We start from the raw sequence: 22987 nt of genomic DNA on the forward strand, positions 1-22987 counted from the left end.
GGCGCAGGTGCCCAAGCCTGGCACATATATATATATATATATATATATATATATATATATATATATATATATATATATATATATAGCTTGAACTCGACCTGGGCACTGCGCCTGGGCTTCTTGGTGCTCAAGGCTAGTGCTCTACCACTTGAGCCACAGCGCCACTTCTGTCTTTTTCTGTGTATGTGGTACTGAGGAATTGAACCTAGGGCTTCATATAGTAGGCATGTACTCTACCACAAAGCTACAATCCCAGCCCTATTTTTTTCAATAACATTTACTTGGCTAGCTTTGAGGAATTTATATAGCTTTGTTTAGTGAAAATCCAGAGGTCAAACATTTGTATCAACTGGGAAAAGGTTGCCTATCACAGGTAAAGGTGGTTTGTGGTTCCTCAGTAATGTGTAGTCATCTTTTAGTATCTGCAAGAGATTGGTTCCAAGCCCCCACTGCAAGTTCCAAACCCCACAGATGCCAGGTTCCTTCTGTAGTTGCATATAATTCACACACATTGTCTCATACAATTTAATCACCTCTAGATTAAAATACCTAATACCATGAATAGTTTTTACATGGCATTACTTACAGAAAAGCGACAGAAAAAGATATGTGTTCAGTCCAGACATGATTTTAAGTATTTTCTTTCTGTAATTGGTTGAGACGAAGTATGTGGAACACAGAGGGCTTACTGTAGCTAGAATCGTGTATTTCATATAGACTGCATTTCTTGACATTATGCACAAAAAGATTGGATTTCTTGGGCTGGGAATATGGCCTAGTGGTAAAGTGCTCACCTTGAATACATGAAGCCCTGGGTTCGATTCCTCAGCCCCACATATATAGAACAAGCCAGGGACAGTGCTCAGGCCCTGAGTTCAAGCCCCAGGACTGACAAAAGACAAAAACAAGATTGGATTTCTTGGCCCACCTTACAATATTGGTACCCAGATCATTTCTGTAGAGCCCAGTCTTCTGTGGACACCCCTTCCTTCATTGGTATTTTTTGGACCAAATAAAAGCTACAACCAGCCATGGTAATAAACACTTGTAATCCCAGCTACTTGTGCATCTGAAACAAGAAGATGGCAAACTTGAAGCCTACTGAGCAACTTCGTGAAATGCTATCTCAGACTTTTAAAAGGGATTGAGCATGTAGCTTAGTAATAGAGAGAGCACAAGCATTCTATAGATTCCATTCCCAGAGCTACAGAAGAAAAAAATTTAACTTAAATAGTAAACACTTCTAGATATTTTCATGTTCAAATTTCCAGTCTAAACAGAAAGCTATTACTGTAGAACCTTTGTAATACAGCACTTGGCAAATTAAGGTTTGAGATAATTTATGCAATGATAGTAATGATTAAGTATTGAGGATATTAAATGCCTAATATGATCGTGTCTTACCTTTATTTTCCTCCATAGATACCATATTGAGTAAACAAAGACTGAGCTTTGTATCGAAGGCATCTGTGGAATAGTGCTACAATTTGAATAGTAAAGATTTCACATTATGAGGTAGGTTGAAATAGAGTATGTCTTACAGAAGCTTTTAAATGTAGCAGGTAAACGTCATACATGACATGTTATTTAATCCTTATAGGAACCTCCCAAAGTATGGTATTGTCCTTTTGATGAATGAAACTAGATCAGGGAGGAAGAACTTGACTCCCCTTTGAATTTAAACTTCAGCCTTTATAGCTCTAAGTTCATTTTCTTTTCCCCACATCTTTCACTATGTCCAGAAAGCCCCTATATCTATCCTTAGTTGTAGTAAATAGAAGATAGGTGAAATAAAGCTTGATTGAACAGGAAACAGTAAGAATCAAGATATACACACAGACATTTTTTGCAGGAGTTGAATACCATATATAGCAATCTTAATCTTGGCTTAGCTCTTTTACATTTTTTAAGGCTGAGAATTTGAGGGTTTTTTTTTTTTTTACACTTATTGTTATTACTAAGGAGTTGTATAGATGGATTACAATTCCATAAGTCAGATAATGAGCACAGTTCTTGGACAATGTCACCCCTTCTTTTTCTTTCCCCGTATCCCTCCTGTCCTTTCTGACAAGTTGCATAGTGTACATTGAATACTGCAACTAACTGCTTTTGTTCACCCTTCATTCCTATGCCCTCCTTTTTGTCCTAAAAATACACAAAAAGCCATTAAAAAACAACAACAATAACAACACAAAAGAAAAATTAAGTGTGACTCAAGCAGAGAAAAAGGAAGTGATAAACTCAAGTGGCATTTGAAAAAAAAAGAATTAGAGAATGCAAAGTTTCTAGCTACTATTTCTAAAATCATAGTATAAATGAAACTTGATTCTCTGTCCAATGTTCTTGTCCTGTATATGGTATGGCTTCTCATTCCATATCTTTCCCATATACTGGTATTCTGAGAAAGATTGATTATTATTACTATTGCCAGTCTTGGCACTTGGACTCAGCCTGAGCATTGCCCCTGGCTTTTTCTTTTGCTCAAGGCTAGCACTCTGCCACTTGAGCCACAGCGCCTCTTCTGGCCTTTTACATATATATGTGGTGCTGAAGGAATCAAACCTAAGGCTTCATTTATATTGCCACTAGGCCATATTCCCATCCCTTGAACCTTGCTATTGTCTACACTACCTTAGTCTCTTCCCACTCTGCACCCTTCATATTATGAGACCAGAGCTATTGGGTCTCAAGTCTGGTATTTCTAACTCTGATATCTGGGCTATCAGAAGTGCTAGATACATTAAATGAAACAAAGCCGGATGTGCTGTTTTGTTGTTTGTTTGTTTTTTATGGTGTGTGTGTGTGTTTTTCTGTCTGTCTATCTGTCCATGTGTCCATGCATACCAGTCCTGGGGCTTGAACTCAGGGCCTGGGTGCCATCTCTAAGCTTCTTTGCCCAAGGCTAGCTCTCCCACTTGAACTGCAGCTCTGCTTCCAGCTTTTTGTAATTAATTGGAGATGTGAGTCTCCCACTTTCCTCCCTAGGCTGTTTTAAACCACAATCCTCAGCTCTCAGCCTCCTGAACAGCTAGGATTATAAGCATGAGCTACTGGCACCTAGCCCAGCTATCCTGTTCTAAAGAGCTTGTCTACTTTTACCCATTTGTTAATCTTCACAAAAACTGAATTTTAGTTCTTGTAAGTATAATATTAACATAATTACAGTCAGATTTTGGCCTCTGATTGAGTGGATTCAATTGTCAACTTATTGGACCTCACTTTTCCAACCTAAGATTAGTGAGAATTGATATTTGTAGGGTTCTTTGATATGTTCCACTGAAATTTTTTTTTTTTTTTTTTTTTTTTTTTTTTTGGCCAGTCCTGGGCCTTGGACTCAGGGCCTGAGCACTGTCCCTGGCTTCTTCCCGCTCAAGGCTAGCACTCTGCCACTTGAGCCACAGCGCCGCTTCTGGCCGTTTTCTGTATATGTGGTGCTGGGGAATCGAACCTAGGGCCTCGTGTATCCGAGGCAGGCACTCTTGCCACTAGGCTATATCCCCAGCCCCTCAGACATTATTTTTTGATCGGTCTTATAACCACTGAGGTTTATTCATTTTCTTGCTGTAAGTTTGAAGATAAACTACAAGGCTATTGTGACAGTTCTACAATGTCAACAGAAAGAGCCAGGCATCTTGGGACTTACCTCTGAAGCAGTGGCTTGCTTCTTGTTCCTTGTTGAATGAATGAACTCCAATCACGGGCATTCTCACAGTAGGATGGGACCTCTTGGTATCCTACATAGCTTTCTTTACTTAACCATAAGTCATTCACATGGCCACATACTGCTGCTTTAAAGATAGTAAAAAAGGGCTGGGGATATAGCCTAGTGGCAAGAGTGCCTGCCTCAGATACACAAGGCCCTAGGTTCGATTCCCCAGCCAGCACCACATATACAGAAAACGGCCAGAAGCGGCGCTGTGGCTCAAGTGGCAGAGTGCTAGCCTTGAGCGGGAAGAAGCCAGGGACAGTGCTCAGGCCCTGAGTCCAAGGCCCAGGACTGGCCAAAAAAAAAAAAAAGATAGTAAAAAAATGTAGTCTTTTTTTTTTAAAGCCAGTCCTGTGGGGCCTGGGCACTGGCCCTGTCTTCCTTTTTGCTCAAGGTTATCACTCTACCACTTGAGCCACAGCACCACGCTCGGCTTTTTCTGTTTATGTGGTGCTGAGGAATCGAACCCAGGGCTTCACGCTTGCTAGCCAAGCACGCTACCACTAAGCCACGTTCCCAGCAGAAAATGTAGTCTTTTAACTAGATAACGCATAGGTATTTTACCAAAGCAGAAAAACAGTATGTCGGAAGATGGTAGTTTCTATCACAAATAGGAACATAAAAATTGCTGGCTTCTAAAGCAGGCTGTGGGCACTTATAATCCCAATAACTCTGGAGCTGGAAGCTAATGTAGATAGTTGTTTGAGCCTAGATGTTCGGGGCAGTCTGAACAGTACAGTGAGAGTTCCCATCTTTAAGGAAAAAAAAAAAGCCAGGCCTGCAAGCCCAGCTATTCAGGCAACCAGGATTTGAGGAATTGTCATTTGAGGCTACCCCCAAGAAAAGAATTACTTACGGCCTATGTCAGCAAATAAACTAGCCTGGTGGTACACACCCGAGGGCCCAACGTGACAAGCCATGGGTACGAGGCTCACACACACAAAAAATTTTTTTTGATACTTTCTCAAATAGGTAAAAAATAGCTAAAGCCAAAACAGCTAGTGGCATATTTCAAATGGGAGATCACTGGCCTAACAAGAATAAGACTTTGAATTCAAACTCCAGTACCACCAAAAGAAAAAAGAAAACTTAGGTTTCTTGGTTGTAGCGTTTCTGCTAAAGCTGATATTCAAAAGAGCAAAACTGTATGCTTAAACTCTTAGTGCAGACCAAACATTAAAATTCACTAGTTCTGGGGCTGGGAATATGGCCTAGTGGTAAAGTGCTCGCCTCATATACTTGAGACCCTGGGTTTGATTCCTCAGCACCACATACACAGAAAAAAAAACCAGAAGTGGCACTGTGGCTCAAGTGGTAGAGTGCTAGCCTTGAGCAAAAAGAAGCCAGGTAGAGACCAGGTCTGCGAAACCAAAAACTTCTTGTCAAATGGTATTTCCCACAGGTTTGGGTCAGCGACCTTACATTATGTATCTAAAACCAAACAACTACTATACATAAAAAGGTCTAAAATAGACCTCTCAATAGATCACAATAGCTCAAAAGCTATGTATGTATGATCATATAAGACAACAATAAGCAAACTCTATTGTTGACATTATATTTAAAGTTCTAGGTGAATTTCCTTTGGCCTATGTCACGTGGCTATTGTATATGTCTTTGGTTCACTGGGTATTGTATATATGCCTACCTGATCTAGGGAAGGGAAAGAAAACGAGGGTGTAAGATATCACAAGAAATGTACTCACTGCCCTATTATGTAACTGTACCCCTTTTGCACAACACCTTGTCAACAAAATTAATTAATAAAAAAAATTTTTTTTAAGCCAGGACGGTGCCCAGGCTCTGAGTTCAAGCCCCAGGACTGGCAAAAAACAAAAATAAATCATTCTGTTTTTAAACTCAGAGGTATAAATTTATTTTTAAATGAAATATACTTAGTTTAAGTATAAAATAAGGGTAGAAAAATACTCAAAAAGTTAGGTTTTGTTTTTGGATCTATAGGAAGCAAAAGGAAAATGAAACTGGGTTTTGTGAATTTTGAGATGATTGGCCTATGTTGATTGTGTAGTTATAAAATTAGAATTATTTAATCCTTGTAACAAGATTGTGCTTGGTTTCAGGTGAATAGAATATTGGACAAAAATAGATGTTGTAGTCTCTACATCATGATATTTTAGCTCCCTGGTGGTCACCCGGGGTCACTATTTATACAAAGTTCATGTAGAAAATCGGAAGCAGTTAATGGGTGAATATGATCAGATTTCTCCACCACGCTCTTGGCCTGATAAGGGTAAGGTTTCATTTCCCTTTCATACCTGTGCCAGCTGTGGTCATTTGGGATTGGCTTCTTTCATCTAGCATAATGTCAAGGTTCATCCATGTTATGCTATATGTCAATACTTTATATCTTTTTATTGCTAAATAATATTCCATTGCATGAATATGATTTTTTGTTTGCCAGTTATCAGTGAATGGACATTAGGATTGTTTTCACTTTTTATCACTGATAATGTTTTTATTTTGCCATTTGGCTTATCAATTCATCTACTGATTGACATTTCAGTTTTTCTTCTTTACGGGGTGGGAGAGCATTACAAATAAAGTTAGTATGAACTAGGCAAATACCTAGGAGTGGTATAAGTAGATCATTTGGTAAATGATCTGCCTAGCTGTTTTCTAAAGTGTTGTACCATTTTACATTCCCACCCGTAATATATGAGAGTTGCAGGTGCTACATACTACCTCACTAAGTATTGTCTTTCTTAATTTCATTCATTCCAGGGAGTTTGTGATGATACCTCTTTTGTCTTTAATTGACATTTGCTTGATAACTAGTCTTAAACATTTTTTTATTTTTATTTTTTGGCCAGTTCTGGGGCTTGATGAACCTCAGGGCCTGTGCACTGTCTCTGAGCTTCTCTAGCTCAAGGCTAGCACTCTACCACTTGAGCCACAGCACCACTTCCAGCTTTTTCTGTTTATGTGGTGCTGAGGAATTGAACCCAGGGCTTCATGCATACTAGGCAAGCACTTTACCACTTAGCCACGTTCCCAGCCTCTTCAACATCTTTTAATGTGCTTTTGGGGCATTTGTATGTGTTTTGTGTGTATAATTTGCACGTGTGGGGAGTGGGGTGTGGGTTTGTGTGGGTATGTAGTAGGGTTTGAATTTAGGGCTGAGCATTGTCTCTTGGCTTTTGCACTTATGGCTGGTACTCTACTTCTTAAGCCACGCTTGTGTTTTACTTGCTGGTTAATTGGAGACAAGAGTCCCAGGGACTTTGCCTCCCCAGGCTGGTTTCAAACTGTGATTCTCAGATCTCAGCCTCCTGAGAAACTCGGAATACAGACATGAATCACCAGCACCCAGCTTTTTTCTGAAGTATTTGTTAAAATACTTCTGCCCAGATTTTAATCAAGTATTTGTTATACTATTTGTAATTATCCTACTTGTAATTTTATGCTATTTAAGTTGAATAGATCTAGTTTTTCTAATTCATCAAATTGGGCTTCATTTAGGCTTTTCATCTCAAATTTCTAGAAAAGTAACTGGTCGTTCATGACTTGAGTGCTTTGTCAGGGTTGTTTTTGTTAAAGGAAAGCAATACTCAGTTCTGTATGGATTTTGCTGAGTTTTGGAGATAAAACATATCACCAGAATTCAGGACATTATCTGATAGTAAATATAATTTTTAGTTATTTAGGATTTGGTGTAGAGGAAAGAGAATCAGGCATAGTGCTTCCTCCCGCTCCTAAGTGAAAATATGTACTCTTTTTTTTTTTTTTTTTGCCAGTCCTGGCCTTGGACTCAGGGCCTGAGCACTGTCCCTGGCTTTTTGCTCGCGGCTAGCACTCTGCCACTTGAGCCACAGCGCCACTTCTGGCCGTTTTCTATATATGTGGTGCTGGGGAATCGAACCCAGGGTTTCATGTATGTGAGGCAAGCACTCTTGCCACTAGGCCATATTCCCAGCCCCTTGTATATGTACTCTTGAGTTTCTTTTCTACATTGGTTCTATCTTCATTGCATTCATTTTCTTCTCCATTTCCTCCTTTAGCCCTCTCACAGTACTTTGACAGAACAAACCATAAACATTCTAGAATGCTTTTCACCAATCAGAAATAATGGAATGAAAGCCAAGTGCTGTACAGTAGATACACAACTCCTTTCTCTCATCTTTCCTCGTGCCCTAAATCTGAGAGTAGTTTCTGTCTCGTAGCTGAATTTCTCATTTCTAGGATTCCAAATCATTTTACAAACATCTTTTCATTATTAAGCCTTAAAAGTACTGTAGTCAGGTAAGTATGTTTAGTTTGCTTGAGTAAAGTGAAGATTCTAAATATCAAATTACTTTGCCATGGTTGTTACTTCTCTTAGAAAAGAATATTACAGGGCTGGGGATATGGCCTAGTGGTAAAGTACTCACCTCGTACATGAAGCCCTGGGTTCCATTCCTCAGCACCAGATATAGAGAAAAAAGCCGGAAGTGGCGCTGTCGCTCAAGAGGTAGAGTGCTAGCCTTCAGCAAAAAGCAGCCAGGGACAGTGCCCAGGCTCTGAGTCCATGCCCCAGGACTGGCAACAAAAACAAAACAAAGAAAACAATATACAGGGAATGGATTTATCAGAACTTCAGATATTAAACACTCAGGTCCAGACACAGATGTGTGACTTGTATTCATACATCGCTGCGTACACCACAAGCATCCTCCATGTTAGCTCCTTTGTGCATGTTTTTTCCTACTTCCGAAGGGTAAAAGTTACTTAGGGATGACCTGGGAAATGTTTGACCATCCCCATTCTACCTTATGCAATATATTACAATAACAACTTTATACTGAAGTAGGTTTTAATTTGTTTAATTTGTTTTCTGAAAACCTTGTTAGGAGCAAAAGAATGACTCAGAACCAAATAATTTAGTAACTAGGATTTCCTCCCGTCTTCTCTACAGAGAATCCCTTTTTGTCAACCTAATGAAGCATTCAATGAAGTCTTCTGACTCTTTTCAAGATGAACTTGAAGATTATATTAAAGTACAGAAAGCCAGAGGCTTAGAGCCAAAGACTTGTTTCAGAAAGATGAGAGAGGACTATTTGGATACCTGTGGGTACAGAGAAGAGATCGAGTCCAGGCACAAGTACAGAATGTATGATCAGAGATTCCCAGCTGGAACTATGCAGTCATATCCAAGATCATGCAATACTTCACAGAAAGTGGAAAACCAGTTACCTCAGTGGTTGCCAGCGCAGGACAGCAGGCTGAGACTAGATTCTCTGAGCTACTGTCAATTCACCAGGGACTGTTTCTCAGAAAAACAAGTACCCCTGAACCTTAGTCAGCAAGAATATAATTGTGGTCTATACAATGTAGAATCTGGAGTTCCCAGGCACCTCTCCTTAGGACACAATACTAGTGCCCCTCAACCCAGTCATAAACAGATACATCACAACAGACAAAGGCACCCAGAGGAAGGCAGAGAAAAACCAGAGGAAGAACGGCCTAAGCATAAGAGGAAAAGAAGTTCTGAGGAAATGGATTTAGACAAACACAAGAGCATCCAAAGAAAGAAAACAAAAGTGGAAGCAGAAATGGGACAGGTCAGTACAGAAAAGCTTAAGAATCGAAAGGAGAAAAAGAACCGAGATGGAGCCTCTAAGAAAGAGGACCGTAAGCGTAGAAAAGAGAAAAAGGAACAAGGCGAAGAAAGGACAGAGGAGGAAATGCTGTGGGACCAGTCAATCCTTGGATTTTGAAAGTCTGGTTGGTTCTCCTGAGGTTTCATGGAAAGCACTGGAGGAACTTGGTTCTTTGATATTCATATCACTTACCTTTTTTGGACACATAACTGTAACTAAGGCCATATGAACAAGAATATTTAGTATGCTTGGTCTCCAACATGGAAATACTTTTCCTCATTTTCCAAAAGCATTTGAATGGTTTTCTTACATGCAATGTCCCTTTTTGAGTGTGGCTCTGCTTGTATTCATCTAATTGCTGTGAGGGTGGAATTATTTTCCCTGATAGATGATTTATTTTACATTGGAGGATTAATAGACTGCAGAATGTTTCTTGGTTGGGTTTGTTTTCATTTTGAATTGGACATTTTTATGTTCATTGGTTTTCTCTATGAAGCAAATTAGATTTTTTTTTCTTTGTTAGATCTAATTTGCAGTGTATTTTGTAGACTGGAAAGTGAGAAGTGAAATATATAATAAAAAATAATAAGCTTATCTTGCATAGAGTTTTAAAAGTTTAAAAATATCCTCATACAAAATCAGTTTATATTCTGGAAATGTTTATAATAAAGTGTTCTAATTTCTGCATATTATTTTGTGTCAATCTGTTCCCACCACCAATATTTTTCTTTTGGAAGGAGAATGATAACTGGGCAGTTATACTCTTGTGTGAAGATCTTCTAAGTTGGTTGCACTTTAAATTTGTAACATTTCCTTGTTTAGGCTGGGCACTAGTGGCTCATGCCTGTAATCCTAGCTACTCAGGAGATGAAGATCTGAGGATCACAGTTTGAAGCCATCCCAGGCAGGAAAGTCCAGTTATCCACCAGAAAACCAGAAGTGGCCCTGTGGCTCAAAATGATAGAGCACTAGCCTTGAGTGAAAAAGCTCAAGGACAGTGCCTAGGCCCTGAGTTCAAGTCCCAGGATGACCAAAACAAAAAATTCCTTGTCTACTATTACGAGACTTACTCATATTTGAATGCAGTTTGGGTTTTGTTTGCTTTTTATTGTAAAGGTGATGTTCAGAGGGGTTATAGTTACATCAGGCAGGTAATGAATAGATTTCTTTTTGAACAGTCACCTCTTTCCTCATTTTCAGTTTTCCCCCTCAAAACCCACCTCCCTCACAAGTTGTATAGTTCATTTTCAGTGTATCTAGTGTATTGCTGCTACATTTGTTCACCCTTTGTCCCACCATTTCTGTGCTCCCCCTTACTCTCCCCATACAGATAAACTTACATACAAGACAAAAGGTACAGAATTCAAAAACCAAGGAGTGGGGGGGAGAGGGAATGACATAAAACCTCTTGTTTCCATTTCTTGCAGTTCAGTACACATTTTGTGTGATCATATGCACATAGCTATTGAACCTTTCGATCTTCTCCTAAGAATATCCTTTGGTCTCACTGTGAGTCTAGAGTCCTGTAATGTCTCATGTCCACGTGTTATTTTTTTTTCTTTGTGTTTACTTGTAGATTTATAGGCACTTTCTAAGTACAGTTGAGGGAAACCATGCAACCTGTGTTGCTTTGGATCTGCCTTCATATAATTTTTACCAAGTCTATTTCCTTACGAATGAATGGGCAGTATCATTCTTTCTGATGGAAGCATACACATTCCATTGTGTATATGTACCAAATTTTCTTCATCAATTTGCTGAGGGGAGTCTGGGTTGGTTGCATATCTTGGCTGTGGTTAACAATGCTGAATACAATTTTTTTTATTGTCAAAGTGATATACAGAGGGTTACAGTTAATACCTAAGGCAGTGAGTACATTTCTTATCCAACTTGTTACCTCCTCCCTCATTTTTCTCCCACTTTCCTCCCTCCCTACTTTCCTCCCCCCCATGAATGCAATTTCTTAAGATAGAATTATGGCTGACCCAAATTTTTCCAGATAATTTAAACTAAAAAGGAATTTATAAGAAATAAAATTTCATTGCATTGTTCTGTCATGGCAACACTGTAAGAATATTCAACAAGATACCAAGCTCCTGTTATTTCTTCAAGCCAGCAGTTACCAGCATAGAACATTAGTCTGTACTGAATATATCATGAATATATGAATAGGTCATTTTTATTAAAGTCATAGAAATTGACAGAAATACTATATGTGATACTGATGAGAATCTTGGGTAAGCTACATAACTTCAAAAACTTTAGGACAAACTTTTTGCCCTAAAATGTGAGAAGAGCTCTGTTCCCCAACTCCATTCAGTATTCAGATTAAGGTATGTAAAGGTGGTTGAAGCTGAGCCTTCGTTTGGTACTTGAGTCACATTTTTACCTGTAAGGTCCTTTGAAAGATGGCACTTCCAAGAGAGCAGAAGCTAAACCAAAAGGAAAACAGGACAAATTCTGGCTACACTTGAAGGAAAAAAAAAAAAGTGAGAAACTAGAGCTTGAAGTCACCTAGGCTCCAGTGACTCTAATCGTAGCTACTCGGGAGGCTAAGATCTAAGAATGGAGATTTGGAGCAGCCCAAGCAGACAAATCTGAGGACTCATCTCCAAACCAACAAAAAGCCAGGAGTTGGAGCTATGGCTCAAGTGGTAGAGTCATGAGCAAAAAAGCAGAATACCCTGAGAATACAAGACCCCAGAATTGGAAGAAAAAAACCCACCCTCGATCTTGAAAAAATTAAATTGGTCTAAGTATAAACAAACATTGAGAGCATTGTGCTTATACCATTCCAGGAAGGAACGGGGGGCGGGGGTGGGGGAACCTTGAACAGTCCAGGTAGTTTGCTGATCAACAGATGAAGCCCACCCATCAAAGGACAATCTCAGCTCAGCACAGAGCACCTGTCTAGCAAACTATAAGACCCAGAATGCCAAAAAGATAAGGGTGGGAAGGGCTTCAACCATAGCGGCATGTGATGGGAATTTCTTTGGGTGCAGCTGATCCATAGGAACCTTTGGGGAAAAGATTCACAAAACCAGAAACATCTACAAGGATCAGCCCCTGGGAAATCTGTTGCTAGTGGAGAAACCAGTAGGTGCAAAAGTCCATAAGTAAGAAAACAGTACCCATTTGGCAGAAAGGGGTGCAGGCACATGTGGGCATGCCAGTACTAGGGCTTGAATTCAGACTTCCATGCTCCTGGCTTTTCCACTCAAGGCTGGTGCTCTACCATTTGAGCCATACCTCATTTCCTTAGGCAGATATTTTAATATGTGGCATTGGAGAATGGTGACTGGTGAAACAAGTAGGATGCCCTCCTCAGCTTGCACAAAATCAATTCCAGGTGAACCATACACCTATGAAGCGTTTGTAAAGCAGCATATAAGTTTACACTTAGGGTCTACATCACTGGTTTTTGTTTATTTGTTTTGTTTTTGTTACCAGTCCTAGGGCGTGGACTCAGGGCCTGAGCACTGTCCCTGGCTTCTTTTTGCTCAAGGCTAGCACTCTACCTCTTGAGCCACAGCACCACTTCTGGCTTTTTTTCCTATTTATGTGGTGCTGAGGAACCAAACCCAGGGCTTCATGTATACGAGGCGAGGACTTTACTACTAGGCCATATTCCCAGCCCATCACTGGTTTTTGTTTATGTTTTGGTGGTAGTGATTGAACCCAGGGCCTTAGACATGCAAAGCACAAGCTCTCACATTGAGCTGTACCCCAACTCCTATGGAAGTAGTTACTAAACAGAGTCAATATTGCCTCCCAGGGGACACTGGGCAATTTCGGGAGACATTTTTTGGTTATCATAACTGACAATGGGATCACTACTGACACCTAGTGTTTGATGTAGGGGTGCTGCTGATCATCCTACAGATCAACCTCTACCACAAAGAAATGTGTGGCCCCAAATGTCTGACTAGGTGGAGAATTCTGATCTAAAGTGAGGGAACATGTCTTCGATATTTTAAAAATAACCCTCGGAGCAAGATTGGCAAGATAGAATTACCCCTTTTGTGAGTCTTCAGAGTGAGCAGAGTCAAGGTAACAAACGATAAACTATCCTGAGGAACTCTGGGAATCAATAAATCAATGACAAACCTAAACACCGTGAAGAAGTGGAAAGTCAACTCAGAAAACGCAAGGCAGTTTGAGACTTCAACCTTGGCTCCTGTTGAAAGGCCTGGGGTGCTCTGAGGCTCTGGGTTGAGGTAAGAGGCAAGTCTAAGCCCCTCACAGTGGCACCAGATATACAGTCCTGATTACAGGAGAAACCCACAGTTCTTAGGTGCTTTAAATCCATTCAAAGGACTTGGGCTGTCTACTGTCCGACAAACCAGCTCTAGAGAGGAAAGCTGCTGGGCGTCAGCAGCTCACGCCTGTCATCCTAGCTATTCAGGAGGCTGCGATCTGAAGGTCACAGTTCAAAGCCAGTCTGTGAGACTCTCATCTCCAATGAACTACCAAAAAGCCAGAAATGGTGCTGTGGCTCAAAGTGGTAGAGCACTAGCCTAGCAAAAAAGCTCAGAGACAGTGCCCAGGCCCCAAGTTCAATCCTCCCAACTGGTTAGAAAGAAAGAAAAGGGAAAAAATTGGAGAAGTTGTCATCACTCATCATTTAAGGGGGACAATCTGGTTCCTTGCGGTGATGAATCCTGCTCTAGGATGCAGCCTCGTTCATTATAGCTCATTGTCCTCGGATGTCCTGCTGTTCCTTTTTTTTGAGGGAGGGGCAGTTTCAGTCCATCATAAAGATATTACTAGGCCAGTGACTGTTGGTTCACACACGTAATCCTGGCTACTTAAGAGACTGAGATCTAAGGATCACAGTTCAAAGCCAGCCCAGGCAGGAAGTCTGTGAAACTATTAACTCCAATTAACTGGCAAAAAGCCAGTAGTGGAGTTGTGGCTTAAGTGGTAGAGTGCTAGCCTTGAGCATACAGGCTGTCATTTCACAGGGGGCCTTAAGATAAATACCAAAACCAAAGCTAACCAATGACTTGCTTCCTATAGAACCCTCCAGCACCTTACTCGATGTTTTGATTTCCTCCCCAATGATCAGAAGCATCTGGGATATGCAGACTCAGGGCCTTTGAAGGAGGGCACATCTTCCTGTCTGGCCCAAAAAGTGTTCTAACTTAATCCAGGCAGGTGGCTCACGCCTGTAATCCTAGCTACTCAGGAGGCTGAGATCTGAGGAGGATCGTAGTTCAAAGCTAGCCAGGGCAGGAAAGTGTGTGAGACTTTTATCTCCAATTAACCACCAGAAAACCAGAAGTGGTGCTGTGGTTCAAGTGGTAGAGCTCTAGCCTTGAGCTGAAGAGTTCAGGGACAGCGGCCAGGCCCAGAGTTCAAGCCCCATGACAGACAAAAAAAAAAGTGTTCTTTCACCATTCCCCAAGATGTGCATACGTAAAACCTCCCAAGAGTACAACCCCACTGCTAAGGGCATGCCCTTAACCTTCCTGGCAGGAAATGGGCAGGGAGCAACCCCAATGTGCTCCCAACTCCGGGTAGGAGCTGAGAGGGCACAGCTGGCGTCTGTGGGCAACCCTCATGGACCTGGGCTAGGAGGAACTTTGGGGTATTTATTTTAGATGTTTACATGTCATTTCTCCATTGCTTTTAGTGCTTTTATCGATTCTTTCTTTCTTTCTTTCTTTCTTTCTTTCTTTCTTTCTTTCTTTCTTTCTTTCTTTCTTTTTTTTTGCCAACCTGGGGCTTGGGACTCAGGGGCTGAGCACTGTCCCTAGCTTCTTTTTCTTTTTCTTTTTCTTTTTTTCTTTGCTCAAGGCTAGCACTCTACCTCTTGAGCCACAGCGCCACTTCTGGCTTTTTCTGCTTATGTGGTGCTGAGGAATCAAACCCGGGGCTTCATGCATGCTAGGCAAGCACTCTACCACTAGGCCATATTCCCAGCCCTCCAGCATGATTTTCTGATAGCTAATTGGAGATAAGCATCTCAAAGGCTTTCCTGCCCAGGCTGGCTTTGAACTACTGTGCTGAGCATCCTGAGTAGCTAGAATTACCGGCATGAGCCACCAGTGCCCAGCCTCTCCTTTCTTTCTTTCTTTCTTTCTTTCTTTCTTTATTTATTTAGGCCAGTCCTGGGCCTTGGACTCAGGGCCTGAGCACTGTCCTTGGCTTCTTTTTGTTCAAGGCTAGCACTATACCTCTTGAGCCACAGCGCCACTTCCGGCTTTTTTCTCTCTATGTGGTGCTGAGGAATCAAACCCAGGGCTTCATGTATACGAGGCGAGTACTTTACCACTAGGCCATATTCCCAGCCCCCCCCCCCCTCCTTTTTTAAAAAAAACAACTGATCTTTTTTCTCATCTCTCTTGTCGTTCCCTTTTTGTTCAGTTCTTTCCTCTTTTCTCCCTTTTTCTTTTCTTCTGTTATCTTTATTACTTTTTTTTTTTTTTGCCAGTCCTGGGCTTGAACTCAGGGCTTGGGTGCTGCCTCTGGCTTATTTTGCTCAAGTCTAGCACTCTACTACTCTGAGCCAGTGCACCACTTACGGCTTTTTCTGTTTATGTGGTACAGAGGAATCGAACCCAGGGCTTCATGCGTGCTAGACCAGCACTCTACCACGAAGCCACATTCCCAACCCATCATTACTTCCTTAACTTTTTTGTTTATTCACCTTTTATTTGCTAATGCTATTGGTGGTGGTGTTATTAGTCTTTTTGCTGGGTTTATTGTTGATTCTTTGTGAGCGGTGCTGGAGAGGAGGCCTGGCTTCTGGTGTGTGCTAGGTGATGCTTTGCTACACCCACAAGCCCAGGTAAGAGGAATTGCACCTTACTCCCAGCTACAGTGTAGTCCCACTCAGACCTGGGTGAAAACTTGAACTTAAAGAATAGGGCATGGGCTGGGAATGTGGCTTAGTGGTAGAGTGCTTGCCCAGCATGCATGAAGCCCTGGGTTCAATTCCTTAGTACCACATAAACAGAAAGGCCAGAAGTGGTGCACTGGCTCAGAGTAGTAGAATGCTAGCCTTGAGCAAAAGCAGCTCAGGGACAGTGCCCAGGCCCTGAGTTCAAGCCCCAGGACTGGCAAAAACTAAATAAATAAATAAAAGGCAGAGCCAGACCCAGTGGCTCAAACCTGTAATCCTAGCTACTCAAAAAGCTGAGATCCAGAGTACCCAAAATTTGAATCCAGCCTGGGAAAAAAAAAATGTCTGCAAGACTTCATCACCATTATCAAGCAGAATGTCCAGCTGAGAGGAATAGTTTAAGAGGTAGAAAAGAAAGCAACCCTGGCATTTCCAAGTGCTGCAAAATGAATGAACAGATGTGGAGTCTTCCAGTATTGCTAGAGAGGATGTCAACTACTAGATTGTTTTCTGAGATGTTTGACATAACTGTGTCTGTTAAGCTGAATGGAGTATGCTGTGGAACATAAAAATTCCAGTCCTCTATAGAGATAAGCCCTTTAGTAGGAGGAGATGTACACAAGAATATTCATGGGCTGGGGATAGAGCTCTGTGTAAATGCCTAGAATGCTTGAGACTGAATTCCCTTCCTAGGAGAGAGAGAGAGAGAGAGAGAGAGAGAGAGAGAGAGAGAGAGAGAAAGGATGGGAAGGAGGGAAGAAGAGAGGAGGACTTTCATGTTTAAAATGGCCTCAGATGGGAAATACAGTACCTGTGAATAACGTGGTGGTCTACATCAATGTCTACGTGAGCGCATATACATACATACACACGTAGTCCATACAACTGGGAAAATGAACACGTTGTAGGCAAATTCAAAAAGTATATTGAACAAACGAAGTATAAGTATATACTGCGCAAAACAAAACAACAAACAGTGGCTCATGTGTGTAATACTAGCTACTCAGGAGGCTGAGATCTGAAAATTGAGGTTCAAAGCCAGCCCAGGGACTCTGTCTCCACTAAGAAAAAAGCTGGGCTGAAGGTCCGGTGCAGGTGGTAGGGTTCCAGGCATGAGGTGAAAAGCTGAGGGAAAGTTGATGGCCCTGAGTTCTGGCACAAGAAAAAGGAAAGCAGATGAATGGGTCTGTAGCTACAATTTAGTGAGTCATGCCAAGGAAAAACAGAAGACCTTAATCCTTAACTTCCCTACAAGCACACTGAAATGCCCAGAATTCGAGACCCCCCCCAAAGACCACCTAGAAGCCGATTCCGATGCAAAAGCAAAGAGTCATTTATTAGCAAGCTCGAGCTCGGACCTACACCCACAAGGACACAGCCAAGATGGACAAAGGCCCCAAGCACAGGTTACACTGGGTTTTTCTAGTAAACAAGTCTAGGGGATTCCCAGTTAAAATGACATGTAATTGGTTAACCTTTAGTGTGTTATCTGTTCCTGATGAGCTGGGGCATTGTTGCTTAAGAGCAAGACAGTCAAAGTTTGCAAAAGACACCTGTTATCGACCTTGAGACTGTTAGTGGAGGGTGCTGCAAGGGACTTTTGTCACCAGCCCCCTCCTGCTATGTATATATTAGTTACTTATTGGGGCAGTAACTTGTCAGGGGCTAAATTGCCTGGTGGAGCACCTGGCACTTCAAATATTTATCCGTTGATATTCCAGTACACAGCACAATTATCAAACAAGGCAGTGAAGCGTCTTACAAACAATGGCTAAAGCATCCTAACTTTAATTGACCTCTGGTCAAATGAAGTCTCTCTGGCTACCTTGATTATTTTAGACTGCATTTTGTTCATGCTTCACACTGACACGTTCTGCAGTTATTCCAGGAAGCTTCAGGGCCCGGCAGGCCCAAGCTACGATATAGAGGTGCACCGGCTGCTCAGGCTCCTCAGGCTCCTCAACACCACGTATTTTACTGGAAAAATGGAGAGCAGCCCAACAACCTAGGTTGTATGTAGACATGCCCCAGGGAAGATGGCAGCTTACCTAGGTGTGCCATCCGGGCCTTGGGTGAATTAGTGGGAACTGGCCAGGCGCTGGTGGCTCACACCTGTAATCCTAGCTACTTTGGAGGCTGAGTTCTGAGGATCACAAGTCCAATCTGGGCAGGAAAATTCAAGAGACTTAGCTCCAATCCAACTACCTAGCAAAAAGCTGGAAGTAGAGTCTTCAGAGTGCTAGCCTTGAGCAAAAAGCTTAGGGTCACTACGTAGGCCGTGAAGTCAAGCCCAAGAATCAACATCAACACACACACACACACACACACACACACACACACACACACAGAGCCAGGATGACTTTCTGATTCCAGGGTCTCCAGCAAGATTTAGGGCTAGGTCCTGATTTCCTCATTCTTCCCCCCACTTGTTGTAGACCCTGGTAAGGTCTGTTTATCCTGCTCTAGGCTATAAATTCCCAAACTCTGTTCTGACCACTTTTCCTTGCTTTTGTCCTTGCTCAACTTCCTCTAAGTCCTTGTTCTCTTTTGTAACCCTCTGTACCTATTCCCAAGTTTCAGAGTTTTTCTCTTTCCTGGTTTATCGGGCCAAATTTTCTGCCAGCTTATCTAGTGAACTATATCTTAATTACTTGGTTCTAGTAAATGCTCTAGGTTCAATCACCACACCAAAAGGGGGTGGGGGCAGCAAAAGAAAAGTATTTGAAGACCTACTTAAGCAGTAACAGTCTAGAAGAGCTAAAACAAGATTACCATTAAAACAAGATTGGCTCACACCTGAAATCCTAGCTACTCAGGAGGCTGAGATCTGAGGCTCAAAGTTGGAAAGCAGGGTAGGCAGACAAGTCTGAGAGTTTGTTTTATTTTTGTTTGGGGGGAGGGGCTGGTCTTGGGGCTTGAACTAAGGGCCTGGGCTCTGTCCCTGAACTTCTTTTTGCTAGCGCTCTACCACTTGACCCACAGGGCCACTTCCTGCTTTTTCAGTTTATATGGCACTGAGGAACCGAACCCAGGGCTTCATGCATAGCTAGGCAAGCACTCTACCACTAAGCCACATTCCCAGCCTCTGTTATTGTCTTCAATAATAAATGTCAAATGAGATCTAATAACTGATGAGATTATAGACTACCTCCGTCCCCGGTGCTGACCTTGGGCCTTCCTAAATTGCCTTAGGTGATGGGATTTCTTTTCTCTAGGGAGGCTGAAACACCAGAGCAAAACAAAAGGAGGGCGTGACTTCCTGCTTGTGGGAGGGAGCTGGAGGTCTGGCCCGGAAGTGTGGTGTGATGCTAGGAGCAGCTAGGAACGAGGGATTCCTGAGCTCAGGCACCTTGAGTAGTGGGCTCCCCTGGTGCAACTCGTCTTGTGCACTCTGTGGCACCCACGGGACTGCCATGGACACAACCCCAAACACTTGTAGGCTTGAGGAGGTGAGAGTCTCACCTGTGTGGGGAAATTTTCTCTCAGTATGGTGGTGATTCCAGGTAAGAGCTGAACCACTCATTCTCATTTGCTCAAGTCGCAGCTGTGTTTGGGTGATTGGAGAAAACAAAGATGGCCGATGGGCCATGGGAAGCTTGGAACAGCACGAAGGGCCCTGGGATCAGTTTCGGGGGACCTGAGCATGTAGAGACAGGTCTGTTCCTTTCTCCCATGGCTTATGGATGACCTGTTAGGCATCTACTTGCTGCAGGCCCCTTTGGATAAGACGAGGAAACACTGACTGAGGAATCTGCTCCTGATATGCGCTTACTTTCAAGATGGCAAGGAAGCAAATAGGCTGGATTTGAAAACTGAATTCTCTCTTAGCTCTTTGCTCCTCGTACTGTGTTTTGAGTTGAAGCTGAGTAGAAAGGCAAGGTCAGAGTGCCAACTTTTTTGTGGGACTCAGGACCTGAACACTTCTGTAGCTTTTCCCCCCCATGGCTGGTACTCTGTATCACTTGAGCCAGAGCTCTACTTCAGCTTTTTGCTGGTTAATTGAAGACGAGTCTCATGACTTTCTTGCCCAGGCTGTCTTCAAACTGATTCTCAGATCTCAGCCTCCCGAGTAGCTAGAATTATCGGTGTGAGCCACCAGTGCTCAGCTTAAGTCCCAATTTTCTTTTTCTTTTGTCTTGGAGCTTGAAGTTAAGACCTGGGCATTGTCCCCAAGCTTCTTTAACTCAAGGCTAGCGCTTTGCCACTTGAGCCACAATGCTACTTCCAGCTTTTTCTGAGTAGTTTATTGGAGATAAAGTCCTCATAGACTTTTCCTGCCAGGCTGGCTTTGAACCCCAATCCTCAGATCTCAGCCTCCTGGGTAGCTAGGATTATAGACATGAGCCATTAGTGCCTGGCTTTTAATTCTCTCTCTCTTTTTTTTTTTAAACCTTTATCTGGAAGCAGGGAATAGGGGGTAGGGACATCAGCAAAGAGGAAAGCAGAGGGTGTCTGGTGGAGCCTTAAAGCTAACGTGCCATCTCACTTGAGCCTGAGAAGGCTAGAGACTTCTGGTATGGACCAAGTAGGGAAAAGATCCGTGGGCTTAGGGACTGTTCTCTTCCATGCAGGCCCCCGTGTAGCGGGAAGGCAGGACCAGGGAGGCTGTCCGGAAAACCAGGGCCGCCCCCCCCACACACAGCAGTGTCAGGTCCTGTGGGTACTGTGGGCTTGTGGGTTCCTGTGTGAAAGAGGAGAGGAAGCTTCTGCTGGGTCTATGCAGAGGAAGCTAGTTGGGGAATGGACTGAGCGAGCCGGAGTGGACAGAGGAGTTCAGAGGTGAGGGTTCGGGACTGGCTGGATGTGGTGGTGTGACTCAGGCCGGAGCAACTGGGGTGGAGAAAGCAGCTGCTTCTCCCACGGTGCCGGTGCAGCTGGGCGCTCTGGCTCTGGACCCTGGAGAATGCCCAGATTTGGAGAGTGAGGAAAGGCTCCGATGGCTCCCTATATGAAGGCAGGAAAGGCGTTCATGGGATGGCGAGCCTGCGGGAAGACCCCCGCATTTCTCCAGCTTCCCTCGACGAGTACCAGTAGGTCATGCCTGCCTGGGTCTAGAGCGCTCTAAGCAGAAGGATGCCTCAGAGAGCCTGGTCTCAATGGAGCTTTTTTTTTCCCCTCTCTACAAATTCTGCTTTCCAGTCTAGATAACTTCAGCCAAGTGATCTAAGACCCCAGAAGGCTGTGCGAGAAGACTGGAGTAGGCAGGGGATGACACCCCAACTCCGGTGTGCAGGAAGGGCAGGTGTTGCCTGACTAAGGGTCAGGAACCGGGAGCCCTCAGGAGCTGGGGTCTTAGAGAAAGGCGGGAAATGATGGGCTCTGGAAGCCTGAGGGCAGGATAGAGCTTAAGGTTGGTTGCCCTGGGATCTTGTTAAGGGTGTATCTTAACCTAGGGAGGTCAGCTTAAGAAGACTCTTAAGCCAGTTCTCCTGATTGCTACCTTTAGAAAGGCCTCTAAGGGTCAAAGGGTGGAGCCGACTTGTACAGCAGCCAGAGGCCCTGAGCTGTGAAATGGAGAGAGCTAGATAAACGTTGGAGCTCCTGCTGCACACTTTTCTGCCAATATATAAGTCTTACTGAGAACCAATAGAGGGAAAAAAAATAGTCACTCTCTCCAATGTCCCCTTCCTACCCTCCTCCCAGGAAAACCGCCTTTCTACCAACACTTGGCAGAGTCGTTTTGTATTTGAGGGGAAGAGAAGAGGGTGCTGGGTGGGGCTGTAGCCTCTGGCTTCACACGGACACCGCACCATTGAGCTACAGTCCAGCCCTTGTTTTGCCATTTTGAAGTAGGAGATTGCTTATCAAACAAGATTGGAAGCTGTCCTAAGGACAAAGATTGAGTTTCTCTCTCTCTCTCTTCTCTGTCTCTCTCCCTCCCCCTCTCCCTCTCTAGTTCTGGGCTTGAGCTCAGGACTTGAACTCAGGACCTGAGGTGCCCTTGAGCTTCTTTGCTCAAGGCTAGCACTCTACCACTTGAGCCACAGCGCCACCACTTCCGGCTTTTTCTGTTTATGTAGTACTGGGGACTCAACCCAGGGCTCCATATATGCTAACCAAGCACTCTCCCAGCCTGCTTTGTGTTCTCGATGTGAAGTACAGAGCCTGGCCAATGTAGCTAGGTCATGTTCTCCATGGAGACACCGAGACTGCGGTTTTTGATCCCTACCTAAACTCCAGGAGTCTCTCCCCATGTCAGGTCCCGCCATTCACCTGTATATGCCAAATAAAGAGACATGAAGGAGGGCAGAGATTTAGTACATCACACAGGCATGCTGCAGGGGGAGAGAACTTCAGCTTGTCTTCAGGTGTATTTGGGGCGCAAACCTTGGCGTTTACCTTAAAGCATGTTCGAATCACAGGTGTGGTCAGCGGTGGTTAGGGAGCCAAGGGGTCAGGGATGACCGAAGGTGGCATCAGAGGTGGGCTGACAGCCCACTGTCTCAGGACTGATCCAGAGGGACCTTGACACGTGGCAGGTGTCCCAGCTCCTCTCTGTTCCTGACTTCCAAGATGGCGGCAGAGTGACTGCGGAGAGAATGGCTCAGGAAATGACACTAAGTGGAGGAGTGGAGAAGCATGGCATGCTCCTGTCTGTTCATGGCCCAAGTGAGAAGTCAGTGGTCCTCAGCAAAAAGTAGTTTAAGTGCCTTTTTTTTTTTTTAAAGGAAAAGTATGTTTACAAGAGTTGCATGATGATCCATAGTGGGTTTTTGTTTGTTTGTTTTGGTGTTGTTTTTGCCAGTCCCGAGGCTCGAACTCAGGGCCTGAGCACTGTCCCTGGCTTCTTTTTGCTCAAGGCTGGCACTCTATACCTCTTGAGGCACAGCACCACTT

At 43.3% G+C, this 22987-nt stretch overlaps 1 protein-coding gene across 6 annotated transcripts in view; it reads left to right on the top strand.

Annotated features, from left to right (window-relative positions):
* Krcc1 (lysine rich coiled-coil 1) overlaps positions 1-22987 on the top strand; it is a 31752-nt gene that overhangs the window by 5698 nt on the left and 3067 nt on the right. For 3 of the 6 annotated variants that reach the window (XM_048352529.1, XM_048352531.1, XM_048352530.1), the window contains exons 2-3: positions 1423-1515; positions 8619-9990. In XM_048352529.1, coding sequence (XP_048208486.1) covers positions 1511-1515; positions 8619-9420 — 807 coding nt within the window. In that variant the 5' untranslated portion in view covers positions 1423-1510 and the 3' untranslated portion in view covers positions 9421-9990. Of the gene's footprint in view, positions 1-1422; positions 1516-5787; positions 5958-8618; positions 9991-22987 lie in introns of those variants that run through there. The other 3 variants (XM_048352532.1, XM_048352533.1, XM_048352534.1) reach the window with 2 other exon arrangements.

Source organism: Perognathus longimembris, chromosome 8 (assembly GCF_023159225.1).
Source record: "Perognathus longimembris pacificus isolate PPM17 chromosome 8, ASM2315922v1, whole genome shotgun sequence".
Classification (NCBI taxonomy): Eukaryota; Metazoa; Chordata; class Mammalia; order Rodentia; family Heteromyidae; genus Perognathus; species Perognathus longimembris.